This window comes from Typha latifolia, chromosome 3, assembly GCF_019914945.1.
Source record: "Typha latifolia isolate L0001 chromosome 3, TyphaL0001v2, whole genome shotgun sequence".
In the NCBI taxonomy this organism is placed as follows: Eukaryota; Viridiplantae; Streptophyta; class Magnoliopsida; order Poales; family Typhaceae; genus Typha; species Typha latifolia.
The window spans coordinates 14416437-14442142 of NC_133088.1; the positions used below are offsets into that span (position 1 = coordinate 14416437).

The 25706-nt window shown below is 37.9% G+C and overlaps 4 protein-coding genes across 8 annotated transcripts; all 4 read left to right on the forward strand.

Moving 5' to 3' along the window:
* The first annotated feature begins 34 nt into the window (after window positions 1-34).
* Window positions 35-3430, forward strand: LOC140784204 (bifunctional nitrilase/nitrile hydratase NIT4B-like). The gene is made up of 5 exons (XM_073131464.1): window positions 35-430; window positions 515-694; window positions 1363-1656; window positions 2194-2475; window positions 2983-3430. Exons 1-5 carry the CDS (start codon window positions 289-291, stop codon window positions 3135-3137), a joined length of 1053 nt encoding a protein of 350 aa, XP_072987565.1. The 5' UTR covers window positions 35-288; the 3' UTR covers window positions 3138-3430.
* Window positions 3431-3797: 367 nt separating this feature from the next.
* Window positions 3798-7547, forward strand: LOC140785163 (uncharacterized). 2 transcript variants are annotated; one of them, XR_012108395.1, is made up of 8 exons: window positions 3798-3909; window positions 4858-4963; window positions 5195-5326; window positions 5537-5581; window positions 5797-5966; window positions 6153-6238; window positions 6599-6880; window positions 7206-7547. XR_012108395.1 is itself a non-coding variant. In XM_073132925.1 (8 exons), exons 1-8 carry the CDS (start codon window positions 3840-3842, stop codon window positions 7338-7340), a joined length of 852 nt encoding a protein of 283 aa, XP_072989026.1. In that variant the 5' UTR covers window positions 3798-3839; the 3' UTR covers window positions 7341-7547. The 2 variants fall into 2 exon arrangements, 1 of the variants encoding a protein (XP_072989026.1); XM_073132925.1 differs by having other exon boundaries at window positions 6773-6880.
* Window positions 7548-8520: 973 nt separating this feature from the next.
* Window positions 8521-19523, forward strand: LOC140784506 (probable sphingolipid transporter spinster homolog 2). 3 transcript variants are annotated; one of them, XM_073131973.1, is made up of 17 exons: window positions 8594-8609; window positions 8832-9021; window positions 9508-9639; window positions 10362-10463; window positions 10558-10662; window positions 10764-10839; window positions 11624-11698; window positions 12082-12184; window positions 12281-12355; window positions 12798-12879; window positions 13806-13903; window positions 14089-14165; window positions 14998-15111; window positions 17741-17860; window positions 18222-18350; window positions 18526-18604; window positions 19021-19523. In XM_073131973.1, the coding sequence occupies exons 2-17, from the start codon at window positions 8936-8938 to the stop codon at window positions 19134-19136; spliced, it is 1569 nt and encodes a 522-aa protein (XP_072988074.1). In that variant the 5' UTR covers window positions 8594-8609; window positions 8832-8935; the 3' UTR covers window positions 19137-19523. The 3 variants fall into 3 exon arrangements, with proteins under 3 accessions (XP_072988072.1, XP_072988073.1, XP_072988074.1); XM_073131971.1 differs by having other exon boundaries at window positions 8521-9021; XM_073131972.1 differs by having other exon boundaries at window positions 8521-9021; window positions 12804-12879.
* Window positions 19524-20371: 848 nt separating this feature from the next.
* LOC140783354 (sugar transport protein MST3-like) lies at window positions 20372-25645 on the forward strand. 2 transcript variants are annotated; one of them, XM_073130224.1, is made up of 5 exons: window positions 20372-20504; window positions 20643-22019; window positions 22556-22643; window positions 22752-22917; window positions 25182-25645. In XM_073130224.1, the coding sequence occupies exons 1-4, from the start codon at window positions 20372-20374 to the stop codon at window positions 22756-22758; spliced, it is 1605 nt and encodes a 534-aa protein (XP_072986325.1). In that variant the 3' UTR covers window positions 22759-22917; window positions 25182-25645. The 2 variants fall into 2 exon arrangements, 1 of the variants encoding a protein (XP_072986325.1); XR_012108132.1 differs by lacking the exons at window positions 20372-20504; window positions 20643-22019; window positions 22752-22917 and having other exon boundaries at window positions 22437-22643; window positions 25182-25323.
* Window positions 25646-25706: the final 61 nt, after the last annotated feature.

A 25706-nucleotide genomic window follows, 5' to 3' on the forward strand; every position in this document is an offset into this window, starting at 1 on the left:
AGAAATAGATTGACCGTTCAGGGAACTTTCTATAAAATCGTGTATGAGACGCGGCTTACCCTCACAGATGGTGTGGTGCTCTCCCTCCTCTCCCAAGCAACTGTTGGCCACTCTCTTCTACTTCGCCACGGGCGCCGCCCTCTTCGCTGTCGGAGCTCACCTCTCCTACGTCCACGTCGAACCCCAGCGAGCCCGCACCCTTGCTCGCGACGAATTCGTCCGCGACTACCTCCGGAAGAAGTACGGCAAGTAGCTTTTAAATTCGCCCCCTTCTCTCTCCAAGTTTCCATGGCTTTGGTTCCGGCCAACTCCGTCGAGCCCCCTTTGATTGCCGAGGTCGAGATGAACGGCTCCGATCCGACCTCGACAACCGTGCGCGCCACCGTCGTCCAGGCATCCACCGTCTTCTACGACACCCCTGCGACTCTTGGTATGAAAACATACGACTAAGAAGTGACGAGATATGAGAAAATGAATATTTTTGTTAAAGATTGCAACTTTTTTGGTGTTGCAGACAAAGCGGAGAGGTTAATTGCGGATGCGGCTAGTTACGGATCGCAATTGGTTGTGTTTCCCGAGGCGTTTGTTGGGGGATATCCGAGGGGAGCTACGTTTGGTGTTACGATTGGGAGCCGGTCGGCTAAGGGGAGGGAGGAGTTTAGGAAGTATCATGCGGCTGCGATAGATGTGCCTGGTATGCTTAGATGCATCCTAAATTTGTAATATTTGTAAAACAATTTGTTATTATGAAATGCTGGAATGTAACTAAAGTGCATCTCTTGTTATCTTGGAACGTAAAATTTAGAGATCATCAAACTTTAAATAATGATGATTGTCAAAATGTCAGGGCAGAGCTAAATTACATGGTGATGTTTTAATGTGATGAAAATTTCAATTACAATTACATGGTGTTGTTTCGGAACTAGAATGGGCCTCTTTATAAGGGGAACTAGGAACGTATAAATGAAATTTAAAATCTAGATGAGTGGCAATAATGGAAGTTTCTTCCTAATCCTGTTGCAGGGAACTGAGAAGAATAAGAATTCTTCCAAATTGAGTGGATTCTTATTTTTAATAAATTATTATTGGTGCCAAAGAAAATATCTGACAATAGATGATCTTCTATCTGCATCTCAATTTTGTTTTTTATTGTTGTTCTCTATTTCACTCTCTGGTTATCTGTCAGACCTAGATATTTTGCGGCTTTCTTCTGCACAGTAATAATTTGTTCTTCCTAGTATATTCTGAATGCATGTTATCTAACATAACTTCTGCGCATTGCTCTAATCATCAAATAAAATAAATGGTAGTTGTTATAAAATTCCGTGTTCCTTAGCTGATATTGATATTCCATGTGTGCAGGTCCAGAAGTTGACCGCTTGGCTGCGATGGCTGGAAAATATAAGATCTTTTTGGTGATGGGTGTGATTGAAAGGGCAGGATACACACTTTATTGCACTGTTCTCTTCTTTGACCCACAGGGCCAGTACTTGGGTAAGCATCGCAAGCTCATGCCTACAGCATTGGAACGTGTGATTTGGGGCTTTGGAGATGGTTCGACAATTCCTGTCTATGAGACTCCTCTTGGAAAGATAGGTGCCCTCATTTGTTGGGAGAATAGAATGCCACTTTTGAGGACTGCATTGTATGGTAAAGGTAGGTGCCCTCATTTGATTATCATCTTATCTCATTTGTCAAGTGCTATATAACCCTTATTGCAATTGTGTGCTCCATTCATTTCTTTCTTGAACAATTGTTTATTCTTTTTGTTAATTTTGATGCATATACTAATGTACTATTTTTGCTCTATTATATGATAAAGCTTCTATAAAATAGTTACAGATCAAGATTTCCATATATTTCAAGCCTTATGGGTGCCAGATTGGTAGAGCTTGACAAAAGGAAGGCCATCAGGTCAAATGTGACACTGTTGCGTTATCTTATAGGGTTTTCGAGTACTTCTGTGGAATGTGTAAACCATTCTATCCTGTGTATTTCAAACATACTGTTGGCTGTTATTCACCTTAGTTTCTGACTAATGTATTATTTAAAGTTTAGAAGCATGAGATCCACACAATTGCAATAAAATAATTACAGAAGAAAAAAATTAGCATTAAGCAAATGAACGTATCTCCCTTAGTAGTAAAGTGCACAAAGTTTTGCATCTGAGAACCTTGTCTCATGTTTCTCCAGGTATTGAGATATATTGTGCTCCCACTGCTGATTCCAGGGAAGTTTGGCAGGCCTCCATGACCCACATTGCGCTTGAGGGTGGATGTTTTGTGCTGTCAGCAAACCAATTCTGCAGGAGAAAAGACTATCCTCCCCCACCTGACTATGTCTTTGCAGGTGTAGAGGATGAACCGTCACCAGATACTGTTGTTTGTGCTGGAGGAAGCGTCATCATTTCACCATCTGGAGCAGTCTTGGCAGGCCCCAATTATGAAGGAGAGGCTCTTATCACAGCAGACCTAGGTATGAGAATCAGATGTTTCAGATTACAAGATTATACCTTCCACAATGCTAGGAGAGAACAAAATGTTGATAGTGCCTTTTCTCTATGCATTAGCAAATTCTTAGTCTACCATATTCTATCATTTTATCGGGAATAAGTTTACCATATCACCAGGCAGGTTATGTGCTTGATGGTAACTTGTCTTGGAGATAAAGATTAAAATTTCTGTAAAGATACAAAAAACTTGCTTATGTTCCTAAATAATCTTTCCAATTGAGATCAATCTTATTTACCTATAGAAAGTTTTAAAGATACTTATAAATTTATAGGTTGTAAGCATGTGACTTGTGAGAATAGTAAAACAGCATTAGCAGTAGTAAGATAATTCTGAATTCTTTTGTTGGTCATCAACTGGAATATGGAATGCCTCAAGTAAATGAAGAGCTTTAGAATATCTTGGAGACATTTATTCATGTGAATTCTTGCATCTTATCAATCAACTTTTCTCTTTACAATGCGATGTGCAGATCTTGGAGAAATTACACGAGCCAAGTTTGATTTCGATGTCGTTGGGCACTATTCAAGGGCTGAGGTGCTGAGTCTAACTGTGAAGGATCATCCACAAAGCCCTGTGACATTTACATCTGCTGCAAAGACTGAAAGCTCTCAGAAACTGCAGTGAATTCATGGGACTCAATGTGTGTGATCACCTGAATAACATTTTGCATGTATGCAATCTTGAATGATTTGTACTGATGTCTTGCCAACTCAGATGCCTAGTTCTGTCAAGGTCTCTATGTCTTTCAGATAAACCATATCTGTTTTGTATGTGATTTCCTCATTAACCTCGTGCTGTTCTTGTGAAAACAATTTAGCAATTGTCGTCAGGATGTAAACCTGAGAAATGTCTGTTTCAGGGTAATGTCTTGTTCTTCAAGCATAATGGAGAACAAATGCAAATTTGTGTTAAGAATACATATTGGGTCATGTATATTTGTTGAAAAAAAACAAAGGAGAAGCATAGGGGTTTTGTCAAATTTTTTCCTATAAACTTGTCATTTAGGGCAGGCGAATTTTGACCTCTGTTAAAAGGCCCATCCTCCCCTATTGTTTATAAGTATTCGTTTTATAATCAATTAAAGGGGGGGTTAATGTTCTCAAATCATCACTTTGTAATTATATTGGTAAATTGAGATTATAAACTACGTTAGTACGTTGTTTGATATGATTTTTGGCTCGGTGTATGGAAAATCGGATCTGGTTGGCGGGCCTAGCGGGCTGACTTCTCGGGTATTAGACCGATTGATAACGGGTCGGTTCGGGGATAGCGGGTTGGGTTTAGTCTTATCGGTTAGTTAAAAAAACAAACTTCTTCTTTCATCGTATGAGCCCTAATCCACACCCGACTCCTCTCCGCTCTCGAGTGCAATCTCTCCTCTCTCCGGTGGACGGAGGTAATCTCTCTCTCTCTCTCGCCGCACCCACTGGCACCCACCGCATGCCGCAACCCCACTCCCACTCTCCCATCTCTTTCTCTCTCACCTCATCGGCTCCCATCCGATCAGCGGCCACCCGAAACATCTCTCTCTCTCTCCCTCTCTCTGCCTACCACCGCCATGATTATGAGGATAGAGAAAAAAACCACCTCCATTTTTACTGATTCAGTGATTCTTTTTGCAAATAACCACCTAACACTTCATTATGCTAGTTCACAGAATGTAGATTACAGCTTACAGTCCACACTCCACACTTCATTAGTTTTTAGTATAATGTAGTTTGCTGCTAGTTAGTGTTTAGTAGTGTGTTAATTGTGGCATTGTGAAGGTGGAGTGGATTATTATATATACACACACTTATATTTTATATAAATATCGCATCGAAATTTCTATCTCTCTTATTAATTTATTCTCCTCTTTATGACATTATTGAGCATCTAATTTGATTGCAATGGTAAATTGCTTAGATCATCACTTTATGTTTTTTTTTTTTTTTTGGTTAATTGTTTGATGATATTTTTTGCTTATTTTGAGGTATGTTTTTTTTTTTTTGATATAACTCAAAATATGTAGAGATTTGAATTTAAAATTTTGATATGATTTTATATGATAAAGCTGTCATGTAATGATTCCAAAAATATAAGGACCCATTGTGGATAATTATGAATCATTATAAGTAATTAATTTTTTCTTAAAATTTGTATGGTCTTCTATGCATTTTTTTTCTTAGAGTTTGCATGTTTCTATATATTCATGTTTGGCCCTCTCTTTTGAAAAGTTCTGGCTCCGCCACCTAGCCATCCTTCTTATGACTCCTTATAAAGATCTCTCTCTGTCTGTCTCTCTCTGTCTCTCTCTCTCTCTCTCTCTCTCTCTCTCTCACATCGACTCTTTGGCAAACACCAGGGATGGCCAACAGCAAATATGAATACGTGAAGAAGTTTGAAGCCGATGACAAGTTACCACCTTTTAATTGGATTGTTGTCCGAATTGATGGATGCCACTTTCATCAGTAAGCTCTCACTTTCTCCTCGCCAAAAGGAATATTTATATCTGTTTCTCTCTGGCATAGTTGTTTTTTCTCTACTCATCAATGCAAAATATTTAGAAAAGTTGTTTTTTTTTTTGTTTCTTGTTCTTGGAATCATTGATCTTGTGCTGTTAAGTTCATAATTTTTACATCTATGTTTCAACTTCTCTTCTTCATCTCCATCCTCTGTTTAATGCTTCTGTGATTATGTAGATTTTCTGCAGAGCACTCATTTGAGAAGCCCAATGATGAGAATGCATTGAACTTGATGAACTCATGTGCACTTTCAATGTTAGAGCAGTTTCCAGACTTTGTATTTGCTTATGGTGTCAGTGATGAATATAGGTACACTATTTGTTTCAATTTTTTTTACTAAATTCTCCTATTAGTAGTTGAGGAATCAAACTTGTTGTAGTAGTAGTATCTTCTGCGGTACAAAATAATGTTTTCTTTTTCAATATCTAACTGCAAAGGCAGTATTGTTTTACTTTTTAGAGACCCAAAATTTGGTGATGTTAACTTCTTCTTTCTTTATTTTTTAAATTTTTTTTGCAGTTTTATACTGAAGGAGACAAGTATATTTTACCAAAGAAGGGCAAGGTTCTCTCTTGATATTCTTTCATCTCATATGGAAATCTCAATCCATCCAATTAAAACTAGGAGTATAAAGATAATTTCTTAGAGAAAGATGAAGGTCTCTGATATTCATTTTCCCACAATTGCATGATCAATGAAATGAAGTTCATAAAATTTAGATTGGTCATAGATGTTATCCTACAAACTAATGATGAATTGCTCCGTCAATCAAATTGCAGCAAAATACTTTCCCTCAGTGTATCCTATTTCACATCTGTATATGTAATGAAGTGGAAAGAGTTCTTTCCCCACAAAGAATTGAAAGGACCGCCCTTTTTTGATGGGCGAGTTGTATGCTATCCAAAGGCAAAAATCATTCGAGATTATCTATCATGGAGGCAGGTAGACTGTAAGTGCCAGCAAGAGCAAAATATGTGTCAAAACTTTTAAAATTTTCTAGTCAGAAGAGCTTGAAATATGTGCACTAATATCTGAAACATTATAGAATACCAGTCACTGTGTTATTAAGATTATGTGAAATAATATCATACAAAAGAATATAATCCATGCTGAATCTTCTTCTCTCCTTTTGCAGGTCATATTAACAATCAATATAACACTTGCTTCTGGATGTTGGTTAAATCTGGGAAAACAGAGAGGGAAGCACAAGAGTTGCTAAAGGTTTTCTCCAAGTTACTATTTAATTGCCTGTGTTGTTTTGTCTTTTCACTTATGGGACAATATTCTGATGTTCATGTAATTGAATTTGTTGATTGCTGAATTATTGGTCCCTCAACATTTAGGTATCCCTTTTACCAATGATAACTTCACTCATCTAGTAGTTACCAACATATACTTATCTGTTGCTTTCTACTCCAATTTGGACGGAGCATTGCTAATAAACACAAATAGACTATTAATACATGATAGAATCTCTTAGCTAGTTGTCCTCTGAAAGATGGTCAGCATGCGAGGTGTTGTTTGGGCTGGAATTCATTGCTTATTGTCTTATTCTCTGTTGAAGATTTGTCTTTTCTGCAGCTGCAAATGCTAATCAGAATATGGGTTCAGTTGAAGTCTTATCAGTCACCCAAATGATGCTCAGAATACTCATATATGAGCACCAGAATTTTGTTGCCACACATCACTGTCCCTTTAACTTTTCTGTTTTAACTTGTCTAAGTGCCAATTATATTCAGAAGTTATATTTTGCAGGGAACTGTGGCCAAAGATAAGAATGAACTTCTTTTCCAACAGTTTGGTGTTAATTACAATAAGCTGCCAGCTATGTTCCGAAAAGGCTCTTGTGTTTATAGAGATAAGGTACACTAATGAGCAAGGGAAGTTGCATTATCAAAAGACTTATTTTTATACTGTGTGCTTTTCTTTGAATTAAATCCCAAGTGGATTTGAACTTTTGTATTAGCATTTCAGTAAAGTAATACATGTGTCTCTTCTCTCTAATTTGATTACTGTTACAGAATTGCCTCCCTTGGTGAAACATTGCTTAATATTTTGTCTGATTAGTATGTAGTTTTTATGATCACATTCATTTACTTTGAGCATGTTCCACAGAATTATACACTCGATATGTTTCACGTCTTTTCTACTTCTTATCGATCAATACACACCTCATGTCTGAACTCAGGTGGAAGAAACAGTGAAGATGGACAAGAGTGGAAACCACATAACAAGAACTAGGACGAAGGTGGTAATCGGACACTTGGACATTATAGGACCCAATTTTTGGAGCGAACACCCATACATTCTCAAGGAAGATTAGCTAATATCATCGCATGTTCTTGTGTACAATCACAAAGAAGGGGAAAAAAAAGAAGAAAGATATCCATTGAGCTCGCATGCCCTGCTAATTTATTTCATGGGCAGTTGAAGTTGGTTTAAGACTTCTGCATGTATAGTAAGTTATCTACTACTACTCCCTATCTGTCTCAACAGTTGGTTTTGCTTATAAAGTTCCTGAGTTTTTTTCCTTGGCCTTCTCGACTCTAGATGGCTTGCTATTTCAACTTTGAACAATTACTGCACAGCTTATTCTCATATTGTGGCATCATTTCTATTTTCCCAGAGTGCAAATATAAATGTCTTAAACTTACATCTATAGAAAAATATGATTCACTGCTGCTGGTTTGATTTTCTCAAACTCAAAAAAAAAAAAAAAAAAAGATTCACTGCTGTTGATCCAGTTTCCTTGTCTGCCCAAGAGTCAATAGGTCTTGTATATGATTTATATGGAGAATTCCCAATAATGATCATAAGAAGTAGCTTAAAATCCCCTTATACAAGAAGTACACTACGGCATCACATTCTTTCTACTGCCAGAAATGAACAAGCTTGTAAGCCACTTCATGGAGTTGGTGAAGTAAAAGGCTACCTACACGTCTCATACCATTGTTGTAGAATAATGGTTAAGCTAAGATAACCAATTAATCCAACAAAATAGCTTTTTGAATAGAAGAAGCATGGGTGTGGATCTAACGGTAGTTGAGATTTTTCTTGGGTGGCTTCAATGATTGCGAATCATTACTTTAGTAGTGTGGGAGACCAAACGAAAGATTAAGCCGCTAATAAAGACAACTAATCTCTATCTGTCATTCCACATCTCACGTGGCCAAAAGATGTACAAGGACAAATCTACGTACTAAAAATAGGTTACCCAATTGCTCCCACAACTACGATCAATCGTTTTTTTTTTCCTTTTCATGTATATACTTAAAAAAATATATTTAACCATGGTTTAACCACGATATGCATAAATGTACAAATAAGAAAAAAAAAACTAAGGAATTTAAATTTGAATAATTATAACAATCACGGATAATCACGGGACAAGATGGCTAGATTTTCTTAGATTAGATGTTTCAAACTTGTCTCTTTTAATAACAACTAGTTTGTTTATGTTTGAATAATATACAACAAGGTACAAACTCCCATATCTCATGTCACAACAACCGGCTTTTAGAGAGAGGAGCAGAAGAGGGGGAGAGAGAGAGAGAGAGATAGAGATAGAGAGAGAGAGAGAAAAGATCGAAAGGTATCAAAACGTCTCTTCTTCCTCCTCTCATCTTCCTCTGTTCTTCTTTCCCCAACCACCGAGGAGAAAAAGAAGAATATATTTACGAAAAAGCCCTAGAAATTGATGTAGAGAGAGGGGGGGAAAGGAATTATACGTATTTTCACCACCAAGACTTTGTTTTTACTTCAAACTCTTCCTGTAATTATTTCCTTTAAAATTTTAATTTTATGGGCGAGCCAGAGGCAGAGCCAACGCAAGACCACCCGAACGTGGACTCTCCAGAGCCGGGAACTACCCCTTCTCCTCCTCCTCCTCCTCCTCCTCCTCCACCGAAGACGACGGATATGGCGATTTCTGTACACCAAGATCCGGATGGAAACCCTCGCTCTGATGGCCCTGATCCCAATCCTTCCTGGTTCACGCCCAAGAGGTAAGGAAGATTTCAGGATTGTTTTTTGTTCGTTTCGGTTCAGTGTTGTGCTGATCCTAGGTTTTAGTGTTGAATTGAGGAGGAGGAGAGGTAGGTAATTTGAAATCTTGTTGCGATTTATGAGGGAGTATTAGTTGGGGGATGTAGAAATTGGAGTTCGTCACATGGGTTTGGAAGTGGTAGATATACGATAAGATTAGAGAGGCATCGTCTGAAGCAAGTGCGATGAGGCAGAAATTGGTTCCTTGATGTTGATTTAGGAGCTTTGGAAGTAGCAGTTGAAACAAGACGTAGAAGAGGGGCTATTTTATCTACTTACCCCTAAGCATGTTTGTTTAGTAGGTTCATACAAGCTAGCTTTTGAAATCGTTGCAAAAGTATGTTTTTAATTTCCTGTAGCAACTAGTAGCTAGTACTTCTGTATCATGGTTTGCACTTTTCTTTTGTCTTTACGCTCAACATGAGACAATTGTTTTTTGCTTGCAGATTACTTGTGATCTTTTGTATCATCAACATGTTAAATTATCTTGATCGAGGGGCAATAGCAAGTAATGGTGTCAATGGTAGTCGTCGAACATGCACAGAGAGTGGTATATGCACTTCGGGCACTGGAATTCAGTGAGATGCATTACAGAACCTTTACTTTCATTTTAAGTTTCAGTAATGTTATTCTTTTATTAGCATGTAGAAACAATCCTGTAAAATTGTGATCCATTTAGTTTGTGCAAGTTTTATATAAGTGGATGAATCCTCTTGTTCTGACTTTGTGTATTTTTTAATGCTTACATTTAACTGTCTATAGGTGTAACAGTGTATCCTTTTAAGCATCAAAGTTACAAACATGATGATGCCAATAATATAAGAGAAATCATAAAGTTGAATTGACTTCTAGGCTTCTAGCAGTTAATTCGTTTTCTCCATTAGTCAAAAGTTTGGAAGAATATGTACTCTTGTTATACCTCTTATGGTTGTAAGTGTAACTATGTAAGAATGTGAAATAACAAACTCAACTCTATCTGTAAATAACTAAATATACATAGACACCCAAACTTACCATATTCGTTAAACAGTTATTTGCATTTTTGTTTCCATTTTTTCTAAACATGCATGACATGCTGGACAACTAGTTTAATTTATTGTAACTTTGGAACTTAAATCAAGACCTACACTTTCTCTTTTGTGGGCCTATTTTTATAAGCAGCCAAGCAGGCATCTTTCACACTTTTGTTAGATAGGCTTTGTAAATATCAACCTCAATCAGTGGATTGTTTTTCTAACCAAACTTAGTGATATGAACATTGCTAGGTTGCTTTTGATCACTGTGCAATATATTGTTGCAGGGGAGACTTTAACCTAAATTATTTTGAAGATGGTATCCTGTCATCTGCATTTATGGTTGGCTTACTGGTGTCTTCACCAGTATTTGCTTCTTTGGCAAAGAGGTTGATCTCTAGCTGAAACATGTAGTACTATGTAGTATGTACTATACTTTCTTATAACCTTTGGTATGATTGACAAATTTTTCTTTCTTTTCAGTCATAACCCTTTTAGGCTTATTGGAGTTGGACTATTAGTTTGGACTATTGCTACAGCTGGCTGTGGGTGTGCATTTGATTTTTGGTCAATTACAATTTGCCGCATGTAAGTGATTTTACTTAATAGGCAATGACCTGCCAAGAGTGTAAGACACGTTTATCTACAAAGCTTCCATCCAGAAGAATGATCTCTATTTTTCTATTTAGGTTGGTTGGCGTTGGTGAGGCTTCATTTATAAGTCTTGCAGCTCCATTTATTGATGATAATGCACCTCCTTCTCAGGTTTGTTTTGTCTTATTTCACTAACTTTTCTATGGAATCCTTAAACTCTGCTGAATCTTCCAGCGAGGCAGACTCTTAACTTCGAGCTGCCATGCAATGTAGAGATATTGGATTATTGGTTCTGTCCCGATCTGCTTATTGATTACAAGATTACAGTTAATTTGGTGAGTTAAAGGAAAGAGGTAATAGGAAGAGTTCCTCAAGCCTTTGAGGAGAACAGAAGATATGTGTATAACAACATAGGACATCCTTCTTTCATGTGGTAGCATGCATCTTATTCTGAAATGGATTTGCATCGTGTGGAAGATGAGTAATGTGACGATCAACAATGTGAAGAAAATTAGAGTTACCTACATCTGAATCTTGAGAGGAAAGTAGTATTTTTGAACAGATTTATATAAATATATGTTTACATATACATTTTAATAAAAAGATGCTCACTGCTATCACATTTAATACATGTTTTGACTTACTGCCTTTGCAGTATTCTAGTGAAGCTTTTATGGCTATATCTACTCAGATGAATCACTAATCTGCAGAGAATAAGATTGAAACATATGATAATAGAAAAAGTTGCCTGAGTGCAAATTGAACATAGGACCTTGAAATCTACTAAAATCTTAGAAACATTTGGGAATATGGATCCAAAAGTTGTCTTCAGTGGATTTAATCATATCTTGTCATATACACTTTGCAACTTTACATGGCTTTCTGTTCTTGCTTTATCATGGCTCTTTTATTATTTTCTACTGATCCTTTGTATTATCAAATGTAATGGTGGCAGAAAACAGCTTGGCTTTCTGTCTTCTACATGTGTATACCAACTGGTATTGCTGTTGGCTATGTTTATGGTGGATTGGTGAGTTTCAGTTGGAGAATACTCTTTTCCTTGAGTATTAAATCATGTTACAGTTATGTGACTAGTATATCTTAGTACCTGAAAGTATGATAGTGGTTGGATTTCTCCCAAAGTGCTGGTTGGGTCTCTCATTTGCATGGATGAATACTTCTGCGGATTAGCTGTGTACATTTTTAATATGTATGTCTTAGTGTCAAGGTCCTTATTTAATAATGCATGAAAAATTGCCTGTGTTGTATGCAGCATATACATTAATGGGCAGCAGATTACTTAAAAGGACTGGTCCACATGTTTCTAAATTTCTCCCCGCCTTTATTTCTCGAATATGTATGAAGTAGGATAAATGATTTTGACGCTTATTAGTTATTTTTTATACATACCAGGTTGGTAGTCATCTTCACTGGCGTGCTGCATTCTGGGGAGAGTCTATTTTGATGCTCCCATTTGCCATTCTGGGCTTTATAATAAAGCCTCTGCAATTAAAAGGTGACTGATTTTATCACCTTTAGATGTTTATATGTCTGATCTGAAATCAACATATTTTGCATCTTTTTATGTGCTTTTGACAATATTATAATATAGGATTTACTACATCTGGGTTGAAGAAATCAAAAGGCAGTGGAGAGATGACCGATCAAGAATTTCAAGTTGAAATAAGTATGTTCATGTTCACATATCTCTTAGTTGAATCACTAAATTTATTTATTTCATCCATACAGGTGTGAAATTTTTTGTTTCCCCTTATGTTTGTTATTTTATATTTTATAAATATATTTCTCCTCTGTGTCGGACTAGTAAAGTATATTATATTTATTATTTATTTTCTAATACTTCAGTAACCTGGATAGTTTCAATAATTATAGTAGATATCTGAAATGACATAGATTGAAAGAATTTCTTGGCCCTTGTGGAACCATCAAAACTTTTTGTGTGAGAGAAAGAAAACCCGAAATAGCAAATTCTTTTCACTTTTTAAATATTTGTTGTGCTTCTTGATAACTCAAATGCATTATGACATGTCAAAGGAGTTTCTCTTTTTCCTAGCATATAAGTTTTAGGTACTTTACCATGGCCTTTTTGCTATAATTTCTTTTTGTAGTTTCAGATGATCCGGCTACAAAACGGGATATTCCTGCTGATAACGAGGACTTAACTGATAAACCAAAGCAGAAATTTTCCTTGTATGATGTCTTGTTCTTCAATATTCTTTTTGCCTATTTTACAGTTATTTATATTCCAAAAACTTCATTTTTAAATGCGTTGTGCTGGCGTTAAGTTGTTCAAGTGAGATTCAAGGACCTTTTTTATTGTTATGATGTGCACGGTATCATTGCTGCTAATTGTTCTACAAGTTCCATGTTTTAAGGAGTATGTTCTAGAGTTTGTCTTTTCAATTTAGTGAATTATGTCCCTAGATATCTCTAGATACTACTTTGATTCGATGAGTCTGCTGAATCTTGAAATTATCATGTAATGATCAGCATATAGGGAATCGATGGATTGTTGTGCAACTTGTGCTATATGAATGCTTTGATGTGGCATGGGGCTGCCACCACCTCCTCCCATGTGATACCATCTCTAAGAGGCAGAGGAAGCCATCTGATTGGGATCTAGTTACTTTAATATAATTGGATACAATCAGTGACCTGGTAATCATATTAGATGATCTACCAATTCGGATCACCTCCTAGAGGTGGTGGAAGCGATACCATGACATAGACATGGGCATCCATGCAGAGGTCAAGCTTTGCCTAAAAGCAACTTTCTCTGAGCATACCCTCACATCTCAGGAAATTAAATTGTTGGATGATTTTAGGCTCCTATCTTACTTTGCATCCCATGTGAGACCATTTGAATGTATCCCAGTCTATATTATAATGTTGCATTTTAGTTTTGAGCAATGTATTTTCTTCAGATATTCAATAATCTCAATTCAGATGCATGTTTATTGTTTAGTAACCCATTTTCTGTTTGAGTAGTCCTTTTTGCAGATTATGCTACTCTACTTATTTTCTTTTCTTTGTGCTTTTGGATTTTAATTTGATACAGATTATGAGTGACTTATTGTGCATCTATCTGATGTTATGCTTAAATTAATTTATGGCAGATCAAGTGGTAGTAAGAAGATTATGATTCAAATGGGGCGGTTTTGGAAAGATGTGAAAGTACTTCTGCTCGAGAAGGTTTATGTCATTAATGTTTTAGGTCAGACTTTTGCAGCTAAAACTATAATTAATACCTTTCTATTTTTCCATTGGATCTCTTGATATGTTCTGAATTTCACATCAAACATAAGATTTTGTACTTGCTGATAGAAGTGAAATTGGTGTTTCCTTTGAGTTTCCCTAATGCTCAATTAAAGCGTAGGACTCCATTGTCTCTTTTTGCAGGTTATATTGCATACAACTTTGTCATTGGTGCTTATTCATATTGGGGACCAAAGGCGGGTTATGACATTTATCATATGGTAACTTTCTATTTCTAGTTTCCCATTCAGTACACATTGGCAAATTCATTTACGATTATTGTGATGGGAAATTTTCTCATAGCTTGAACTTTGCATATGGAAAAAAAAAATTGAAAGTAGAATTTTCACCAATATTTCCTATCATGTTGCATCTGTCCATTATATGAAGTTGTCTTAGTTTTCTACATCTTTATTGTCTTTTCAAATTGTTTGGCTTTATCCACTTACATGATTTTAGTCTTATAAATGGTTCTTTAATTTCACATTGTAGTCCTAATCAATTAGCTTAATCAGATATTTGTATCTTACATCCTAGTCTCCAGTTAGCTGACAACATGAATTAGTGTGCTCAGTAACAAATTGGATTAGGTGAGTATATTAAAGAATAACTCTGGTTATTAAATGATTGAATAACTGCTGTTAATTTACTCTTGTCTGTCTATTGATAACCTATTATGTTATGATGGCTTTGGAACTTTACCAAATTTATTATAGCTGTAAGTCAACTCGCTGCTCAATAATGAGTGATGAAAGAGCTTTAATGTAAGCTTGTCATTTCTCTTATAGCATTTCTTTTACAATTCTCTGAGTTATAGTCAAGATAAGACAAGTAGTTATGGATAGGTAGTTAGCCTGATCATAATGGAACATATGCGTGCACTGGTTTTCTTTCTTTGGTATGGTAACATTTATTTTAAATTTGTTTTGTAATTTCAATTCATTTCTTTCATTTAGTTGCATAGTTAGGTCCCTTGTAATGCTTTACAATTTCTTTTATTAGTAATTTTACTTGTACTACTGATATCAATTTTCCAATATATTTTCCTGTCAGAGCAATGCAGATCTTATGTTTGGAGGAATAACGATAGTCTGTGGGATTTTTGGAACCTTAGCTGGTGGTTTTATTCTTGATAAAATGGATTCCACAATCTCAAATGCTTTCAAGGTACATGTGATTTCAATAGAAAGTATCATTTGTGGTAGTGTTGCATCGTTTTACGTACACTAATGTAGTGCTTGCATTTTGTGTATACTTAATTCAATAATGATGTAGAGGAAATTTCAGTAGTCAAAATATGTGGATCTCTTTCTTTAATCATATTGTCTAATGTGTAGTCAATCAACAGTTATTTTATTTTGCACTATCTTTCCTATGAAAAGCAATTTCTAAAATTGTGATTTAGTTGGAAAGGGTGTATGAGAGCTTCACCAAGAAGAAGAATAGAAACAAGTGGAAGAACATAAAAATCTAGACTTACAAGCCTACCTTAACTTTCGAAAACCTAGTAAGATAGGCAGGCCTATAAAGTCATTAATATTAGCATCTCATTCTAAAATTGGAACTACTTACATCATGTTGAAACTTGATAGAGCATAATTTCTTTCCATTTCCCAATCATGCTTATAGTGCTGTCAGTTCCCTTAACTTTACCTATAATGATATAAATCCGTATGTTACGGACCAGATCTGGAACGATCCATCCGTTGGATGATTATGAAAATTTAGGTGGAGATGAGTTATGATTTTAATGGCTCTGGTTTCACCTAAATTGGAGGTCGGGATGAAAAGATAAAAATAAAATAGTGGAGATAGATTAGAGAGGGCAGAATGGTAATTTCCAACGTTGTGGCGATCGTCGGAGGGTGGTGGACGGCCGTGTAGTAGGGTGGCTATTGGAGGTAGGAGGTGGCTAGGGTTTGAAAGCTTGAAAGGGATCTACGATTATGATCTACTTCTATGAAGATAAAGGCAATCCAACGGTTAATGTAAAAAGATAAGAACGGGAATAATAACTGGCTAAACTCATAATTCTCTCAATAATGATTCCATTCATAAAATTATCAATACATGTCCACTCTTATTTATAGAAGTAAAATTCCATAGCGGATTGGATCCATATGCGGATTATCCGATTTATTTGAAATTTAAACAACAAGATAAAGCTAGCTAACTAACTAAATTAGCCTTTCTTTATCTTTCACGGATTAATCCTTCGTTTCGAAGTAGATAGATTCCGAATCTGGAGAAGTTGTGAATACGAAAGTTGTAGATCTGGAGGTTGGCGATCTTACCCCGCTGGTTTGATATTATTCGGACATCTGTAGAATATTCTGCGAATATTTTTCCAAAATTGCGCAGAGCTAGATTTATCTAATTAAATAAAATCCTAACCTTCTAACTAAACTAAATAAGCAAATAAGATAACTAGACTCAATCCATTGAGTCTAATCTCCCCTTGATGTGATCCGATCTGACCTGGTTCGCATCACCGTACCCGATGGCTTTTTGTTCCACATTGTGTCTATCTTTATGCCTACCATATACTCCTGTTTCTACTATTAAACTAGTCTTCTCATGAACAAAACCTGCATTCATGAAGTTAGTCTAATCAGGTGGATTATGATCCATCCAAAGTGAACTGCCTTTCCTCCCATGCCAATATCCATGAATCAACCATGGATTTTACTGGCTTTCCTTTCTTTCTCAATCTCTTCATCAACCCTGCACTTTTGACAAGTCGTGAGGCTAAAGGTGAATACTTGTTGAAGTATATGAAAATTGAAAGTTTGAAGTTAGGATGGCTTGTTAAAAATAAGTCTTCTTTTGGCACTTGAAAGTTATTTGTAAAACTAGCTGAATTTGGTGAATATTGTAGATACAAGATATAGTATAGTTGAAAAAATGTAATGTAATATGTATTAACTAATAGATTCGTATTGCATACATGTGAAAGATAAAAAGTCATCGTAATATTTAAAGATCAGGAATGAGAACATGAATAGGAATGCTAATACTGAAATGCCTGGTAGATCGTTAACTATTATGCCATGAGAGTCAAGATGTCATTTGTGTTGTTGATCTAATCTTTATCTGCATTTACTATTACTTTCAGAGTTTCAGGTATATTGGAGCCCATTTTTAATTGCACCTAATGTCACCAGTCTTTAGTCACATAGTAAAATTGCTTCATCAAGGAAAGAAGAAAAGAGCATGAATACTTCATATAAAAGGACTGCATGCCTTACATTCTAGCGAGCTCTAGAAATGCTTTGGTTTGGAATTTTTCTCATTGATATTAGGATGTTCTACTTTGGACCTAATTGGATATTTGTCTAGAAGAAGTTTCGGCATTTTCGTTGGGTTCCAGAGCTCCTTGAGAAACAGTCATCAATATATGTTCCTTCTGCTTCATGAGGTTCTATGATGTCGAAATTACGGTGACACCATTCTGCCCAAATATAACTCATTGTCATGTGGATGTCAAAGTTCAGCATTTTTGCATGCATTCTACGTGGCATTTTCTCTATCATCCTAGTTCTTAACACCTAGGACCTTAAAAATATACAAACTTGTCCTATGGCAATAAAATCCATTAGAACATTGAATTAAATTCAACTGCCCTTTTAGTCTGATCAGTTTAATTTTCTACACTATGGGTATCAACCACAGACTGTACTTTTTAATCACTATGATTTGGGGCTCCACATTCTAATGTCTAAAGTACTTGTACTAGCTTCTTACAAATATAATCATGGTGAGGTGGTTATGTTCATTCAGAGTTGTCAACTTGCAGCTTCTTTCTGGAGCAACATTTCTCGGGGCGATATTTTGTTTCAGTGCATTTTGTTTCAAGAGCCTTTATGGATTCATACCATTCTTCTCAGTTGGGGAGCTTCTAGTCTTTGCTACACAGGTATAAGCTTCTTACACAGCTTAATGTTCTGGTTTACTAAGTGCTGAGCACTCTCTCTCTGTGTGGATATATGCTGTCATAGTCTACAAGTTTCCCCATAAGTGCCTCTGATGCTGGTCTCAAACATATATTACCTGGTGGTCACTAAATTGATACATGCTCCTAACAGTTCTCTTCTTCTCAAATAATTATATTTGAAATTTAAGATGAGAGTATGCATGGGCATGTATAGGCCGCTTATATTTTCTTTATTGGATGAACAAACTGAGATATGCAAATGAGGCATATCTACTTTTAAAGGCATCTTTGTATAAGATACCTACAACTCTTTTTGTTCTCAGACCTTCATATTCTTTTGCAGGGTCCAGTGAATTACATATGCCTCCATTGTGTAAAACCTAGTTTGAGACCGCTATCCATGGCAATGTCCACTGTTTCTATCCACATATTTGGTGATGTGCCTTCTTCACCGCTGGTTGGGTTTTTACAGGTTTGTGACAGTTCTTTTGATTTCTATATTCTTGAATCTATATTCAGCAAGTTCAGTGCTTGCATGAGTTCCTGCCTAGGCACGGTCTGGGAGGGAAGATGGACACATTGATTTATTGCATATAAATTGTATTCTCTGCTTACGAACTGTTTTCTCTTTTCAACTTTGGATTCAGGACTATGTCAACAACTGGAGAGAAACTGCTCTGATATTGACATCTATTCTTTTCATTGCATCTGGTATATGGTTTGCAGGTATGTATCCATTCTAGCACTTGTTTATTAGGTTCTATTTTCTTTTAAGCCTGCATGTTCTTTGAGTATATAAAACGATATATTAAATATTCCATTGTTTACATACTTCTCTTGCATGTATGAGAAAACTGAACGGTGAGCTCCAATCTTTTCTCCTTTGTATGAGAATTTAGAAGCGAGCTGTCTTGTGGATGTTCATTTTTTTGTTGGATCTTATTTATTGGTTATTGCATGAAAAGGGTGATCCAATCTGTTGTCTTTGTTTCCTCTATTGTTGGCAGCCAAATCTAGGCCCCATAATTGCTGCCTGGTTTTTGTGACATTTTACATCCCATTTTACTTGATTATTCTTTACCATTTATATCATCAGCCTCATCTTTTTTATCAAATTGAAGAGTTATGTTTTCCTCTGGCAGGCATATTTCTTCACAGCGTTGACCGTTTCAATGAAGAAAGTGAGCATGGCGTTCCCGTCATTGAGAGATCAAACCTTAGACCTCTGCTTGACGAGCATGCTGAGATATCTGAATAATGGGTGGCTTCCAGGAAGTAATTCAGAACCATCCTAGTCGGGGGCGTTGAGTTGCATCATTCTCTCAACTTATTTGATATAGGTGAACAAAGAAATTGATAACCTAACAGATCCTGGGTGGCTTTGGCATATGGTTTTAAAAGAACCGGAAGGAAATTCGTGTCTTAGGAATTGAGCAAACTCATTCGCATGTACATTAGAATTTCTTGCTGGTTGTTAATCTCTATCGTTTGTATATAGTAACTACTACGTGGGGTTACATTTCTACTCTGTTTACTTTGTAAATTTATTTTGTTTGAGAAAGTCTGACACAGAAAGGTTTTCATAAATTCGCAGCTTGTTTTCTGTCTTGAATCTTTTCAATGGAATGACAAAAATGTTACCCAATTTTGAGTAGACTCAGAATGTAATTCTACTTGAAGACTGGTTAGTACTCTCAAAAATCTTATAACTAAACTACGTAGCATCTTGACCTTTTTTTGCCTGTATACTCCTTTGTGAGCATATCTTTCTAAATTTTATATTTGTGCCTATAAATTAAAAAGAATGTATACAAATAAGCTTTGCCTGTATTTCTATACTTTTAAAGTTAATTGAATGAAAGAGAAAAAAAGAACTTATATACGAAAAGTTGAAAATAGCGATCAAAGTTTGCCAGAGGTTCCTACTTGCTGAAATGCTGAGAGCTGCAGAAAATCCATAGCAATTCAGAAGTAGGGACGAAATCTTTTCTGACTTTGCTCACCCAATTAGAAAAGAGTCCACGTAGAGGTATTTTTTTTTTCTTAAACTCCCTATTGATTTGGGTGGTAGACAATTAATCTATGGTAAATTAAACTAACGGTGTCCAACTTCTCCGTGTTCCTCTCTTCCTAGAGAATGGCTAGAAACCCACGTTGCAAATTCCAACTCCCCTTATCCATTCGTAAAGAGGGTAACACCTGATCGAAAGATGGATAGGGTCAACCCAATTATTACGGAATATCATTCGGCCACCCTTCTACTTAATACAAATCCCAAACGTAACTAGAGGAGTAGAACGTTGCTAGCTTAGAGAGAAAGAGAGAGAGAGAGAGAGAGAGAGAGAGAGAGAGAGAGAGAGAGAGAGAGAAATAGAAGAGGAGAATCACCTTGCTATCCTTTGCGTTCATTTGCTGCTTTAGAGCTACTGAGAGTTCGACAAGAAATATTTAGAATAGATTTTGAGTACTTGCTTGTTTAATTTCGCCTCGAGAATGGCAGGAGGTGGGATGGTGTCACAGGGGGAGGTGAAGGACTACGGCGGGAAGGTGACGGCCTTCGTCGTCATCACTTGCATGGTTGCTGCTACTGGTGGCCTCATCTTTGGATACGACATTGGCATATCAGGTGAAAAATATGAGAAAAATAAAATTGACTTCTATTATGCCGCTTTTTGTAATGAATAATTATCTAACATTATGATGAGATGAGAGTTAGATTTTGTAGTGATCATGAGTTCAAATCTTATCTTCTTGGGCATTATAGGTGGTGTGACCTCTATGGATGTGTTCTTGGAGAAGTTCTTCCCCTCTGTGTACCGCGACGAGGAGGCCGTGGCCGGCGGCCAGAAGAACCAGTGGTGCCAGTTCGATAGCCCGCTCCTGACCGCCTTCACCTCCTCCCTCTACATCGCTGGCCTCCTCTCCACCTACGTCGCCTCCGCTACCACCCGCCGATTCGGCCGCCGCGTCTCCATGCTCGTCGGCGGGGCAAACTTCCTCGCCGGCTCCGCCATCAACGGCGCCGCCGTCAACGTCGCTATGCTCATCGTCGGTCGCATCCTCCTCGGCATCGGCGTCGGCTTCGCCAACCAGGCCGTCCCCCTCTACCTCTCCGAGATGGCACCCGCCCACCTCCGCGGCGCCCTCAACATCGGATTCCAGCTCGCCACCACCCTCGGCATCCTCGTCGCCAACCTCGTCAACTACGGCACGAACCGGATAACCGCCGGCTACGGCTGGCGCGTCTCCCTCGCCCTCGCCGCCGTCCCTGGCGGCCTCCTTACCATCGGTGCCCTCCTCCTCCCCGACACCCCCAACTCCCTCGTCCAACGCGGCCACCGCGACGAGGCAAAAGCGATGCTGCGCAGGATCAGAGGCATTGACGACATCGACGCCGAACTCGCCGACATGGTCGAGGCCAGCGAGGCATCAGCGAGGGTGCAGCACCCGTGGCGCAACATCTTCCGGCGGCGCTACCGACCGCAGCTCATCATGGCCGTCGTCATCCCGGCCGCGCAACAGCTCACCGGGATCAACGTCATCATGTTCTACGCCCCCGTCCTCTTCAAGACCCTCGGGTTCGGCGCAAACGCCTCCCTCATGTCCGCCGTCATCACCGGGGTGGTCAACGTCGCTGCCACGCTGGTTTCCATCGCCAGCGTTGACCGGCTCGGCCGCAAGGCGCTGTTCCTGGAGGGCGGGGCACAGATGCTGGTGAGCCAGGTGGCCATCGGGGTCATACTCGGGTTCGGATTCGGGTCGGGTGGGGACAAGGCGCTATCCAAAGGATTCGCGAATCTCGTGCTCGTGCTCATATGCGTCTACGTGGCGGCGTTCGCGTGGTCGTGGGGACCGCTCGGCTGGCTCGTGCCGAGCGAGATCTTCCCGCTGGAGATCCGGTCGGCGGGGCAGTCGATCGTGGTGTCGGTCAACTTCTTCTGGACGTTCCTCGTGGCTCAGTTCTTCTTGATGGCCCTCTGCCACCTCAAGCACGGCTTGTTCTTCCTCTTCGCCTTCTTCGTCCTCGCCATGACGCTTTTCATCATACTCCTCTTTCCGGAGACGAAGAACGTGCCGATCGAGGAGATGAATCTGGTGTGGAGGAGGCACTGGTTCTGGAAGAAGTTTGTTCCCCAGGATGAGCACTTGCCCACCGCCGCCGCCAATGTGAAATCCACAGCATAGGAATTGAATTGAATAGAATGGAGAATAGTGATAGGTAGGACTCCATCATCTTCTTGCATGGCTACCATAATATCCATGCATGTTCATTTCGTCTTAGGGAAACAGTAAAAAGAACTATATATTGCTCAAATGTTCCTTTTTCTGGTTTACCATTTGTATGTGTGTGTGTGGATATTCTTTGAGATCATTGATCTAAACTGTAACTAAATTTAAATTTCATCCAACTAGCTTTTGTTTAGGAGTGGCTCTTCTTTATTCATTCAACTGGTCTTCTGGTTGTTTAATTGAGTGCTAATGTGCTCAACTCCTTATCTTGCTGAAGTCGGTGCCGTCTACTCCTGTCAACAGCGGACTCGGCAACGTTATCATCAGGTTCGATGCCGTCGGATCATATTAATCAACGTCCCACATTCGTCCAAAAGGTCTAATCCCTTCGAAACACTTCCGGTATTAAACCTTCGAGTCTTCGACTTAAAACCCTAGAGAACACGCGAGAAGAAGAAGAGAGCAGCAATGGAGAGCTCTCGAGAGCAGAAGGCGATAGAATCGGAAGAGGGAACTGTCGATCCCCACGAACTCGGTACGGAATGCTCTTAATAGTTCGCTTCGTATTTTCCATTATATCTAATTTTACCCATACTTTTGAAGACTTGGGATCTCAAAACTTTGTTCCTTTTACTGGTCTTAGTTTCTAGTGATGATGAAGTCGACTACTCCGTCAAACCTGAATTTTATGATCCAAATATTGATGATGTCGATGAATTGTGGGCTCATAAACAGAGAAAGGGGCAGAGTTCGGATGCTATTCTTAGCTGCCCTGCGTGTTTCACTACCCTGTGCTTGGATTGTCAAAGGTTTTCCTTAGTTTCTCATCATAAATGAAATTCTAATGCATATCGATATTAAAGTAGTAAAATGGACTAGCTTTTAGTTGGCAATAATTCTGTTAAAGTTGTCATTATATAATTTCCATTTTTTTAAATTATTGAAGAATATTTATATGCAATCGTATATTAGTGATTCTTTCTCTACGATGCGTTGTTCATATTTGTAATCATGGAATGGCGGTTGTTGTTGTTATTAACACTCTATCTCTTTCCTCTTGACTATTGAGGAATATATTACTCTTTAGTAGTTTCCATGAACGAACTATTTGATATGGCAGTTGCAATCGTGAGCCTTTGATTCACAAGAAAATGAGAAATACTTATGACCTGGTTAATTCGATATGCTATATGGGTAAGTTTAGGGGTGAAAACAGATCTGATACATATCGGATAGTGCTTAACTCACATCTGGGATCCATATTTTGGGTCCGAATACGAATATTAGATGGATAACAAGCTTTAAAACTATATTCCTAACTAAATAGATACGGATAATTTTCAAATAGAGAATTGACTCTTAGATGGATGCAGATCAAGTTATAAACGAATTATGCCCATTTTTTTTAGATAATTAACACAGAATATTTAGAATTTAAAAAAAATTTGCATGTCAAATACATATAAATTAGTAAAATCAATTTTCACAAACAATATAGAATACATTATTAATAACAATATCATTATTCACCATTTAAATAAGCAAATTAAAAACTGTAAGTCATTCTAAAAATATGAAATTATATCCAACCCATATCCATATCGAGTTTTTTATATTCGATTCCATATCTGAAATTTTTTCAAAAATTCTACTCGTATCTAAATCTGTATCCGGGTCAGGTAGAAATTTTTTACCTGAATCTGGTATGAATCGGGTCAGATAGTGGGTCGGGTCAAAATTAATCTGACCCGCTTTCACGCCTAGGTAAGTTCCATGGCATTTGCTCCTTGAACCCTAGTTCACAATAGGTGATTCTTGCCTGGATAAAGGTTCAACATAAGGATCATGAAGATACCAAGAACTTATTTGTATCTCTTCCTAAAGATCTTCCCCGGAGTTGAACTTATTAGATCATCACTTAAACCAACTAAACGATAGGTCATCTAGCAGTTCCAAAATTAGCACCAACTCACCGAGACATTGAAAGCCTAACTTCAAAAATCAAAAGTGAGAGATGAACTTCTCTTTAGTTTTTCATTGCTGAAATCATCAAAATCTGAATCAGTACAAAATGAAAATAAAAGTCGAGTGGCTTTGCTGGCGGCATATCGGCACATGGCACGAGGGGTGCCGCACAACACCTCTCCTGTCATCGACCTCATCGTCGCCGCTTGTTGCTGACCTTGTCGTTGTCTGAGCTAGAGGTGCCACTCGCGTTGGAGTCCTAGCTCGAGGAGGAAGAAAGGTAGACGGGTCGGATCGTCGAGTTTGAATAAAAACTTAAGTTGCGGTTAAACATCTTTTGTTGGCACCACCATCTAAAACTCATCATGGCCGTCGTCTCCCTCATCTTTTTCTCTCCATCTTTTGCCGCACGGCTAGCAAGTGACGCGCCAATGGCACAGCCATCCTTAATTTTTTTTCCTCTCTTTATTTTGGGCAGATCAGCAACAATTCAAGATTGTTGCTAACTCGTTTGTCCAATGTCTAAACTCTAAACCTGTCTGATGAGATCCTGCGAGGATGATCATCTGTTTATACACACTTGAATAAAAAACTTTCATTTATTTGGTGTTCTCGTGATTCTTCAGAAGCTCTGACAGTTTCTGGTAGATTGAAAGTTTGTATTGCAAGTTGTAAGCGCATAAAGAAAGCTTTTAGCTCATGGTTGACTGGTCTTCACTCACTGTATTTATTTATCCTTTTGACTGATGTAGAAGGAAAGAAGAAATATGCAGCATTGATTCCAAACTTTTAGATCATGATAGTAGCTGACAGTCTTTCTCTTATAGAACCTTTAAGTTATATATTGTTTTATGGAATCCGTTCTCAACTAGTGAATGGCTGAAATTTGAAGGTTGGGAGATTTGAACAACGGATGCCCTTTCCTTCCTATCAATCTCTTTGAAATCCGATGAAGCTAATCTTTTGGCCAGCATATTTTGTATTTATACTTATAGGCATGATGTTGATACTTCAGGCTTCTAATCTATGAAAGATGTTAATTCTGAAGGTTTCATTCACATTGATAGATTTGTTTCTGATATTTGTGTCGTTATTCTTGGCACTGCAGGCATGAGAAGTATGTGACGCAGTACAGGGCAATGTTTGTTCGCAATTGTAAAGTCAGGACCGACCAGATACTGCGGCAAGGAAAACAGAAGCGAAGGAATTCAAAGGCCCAAGTTGATTCTACCAAGTCTAAAGATGATGTACATAACGACTCAGTTTTCCGGCCTGTGTGCTGTGCAGTTTGCTCGACTGAGGTTGGAGTCCTGGATGAGGAGGAGATTTACCATTTCTTTAATGTCATTCCTAGTAATTCCTAAAGAAGTTGATTTCTTCTGCAGGATTTCCGTTGTAGCGATGTTTTAATCACCTTACGTATCTATGTATGATTTATCAGTCACCTGTGCGACTGCTTCTTCGATGATAGAAGCATCTTCTAATCTGAACCTTGTATATGGTTTTAAATTGAACATCTCGATAACCTTATCATGCTCTTGTGAATGTATAGATAATCTTCTTCCAGAAGCAGCAATTCCTCTATATCATGTCTAAGTCAACTAGAAGTCTTATTAAGAATGCTTTTTTCAAT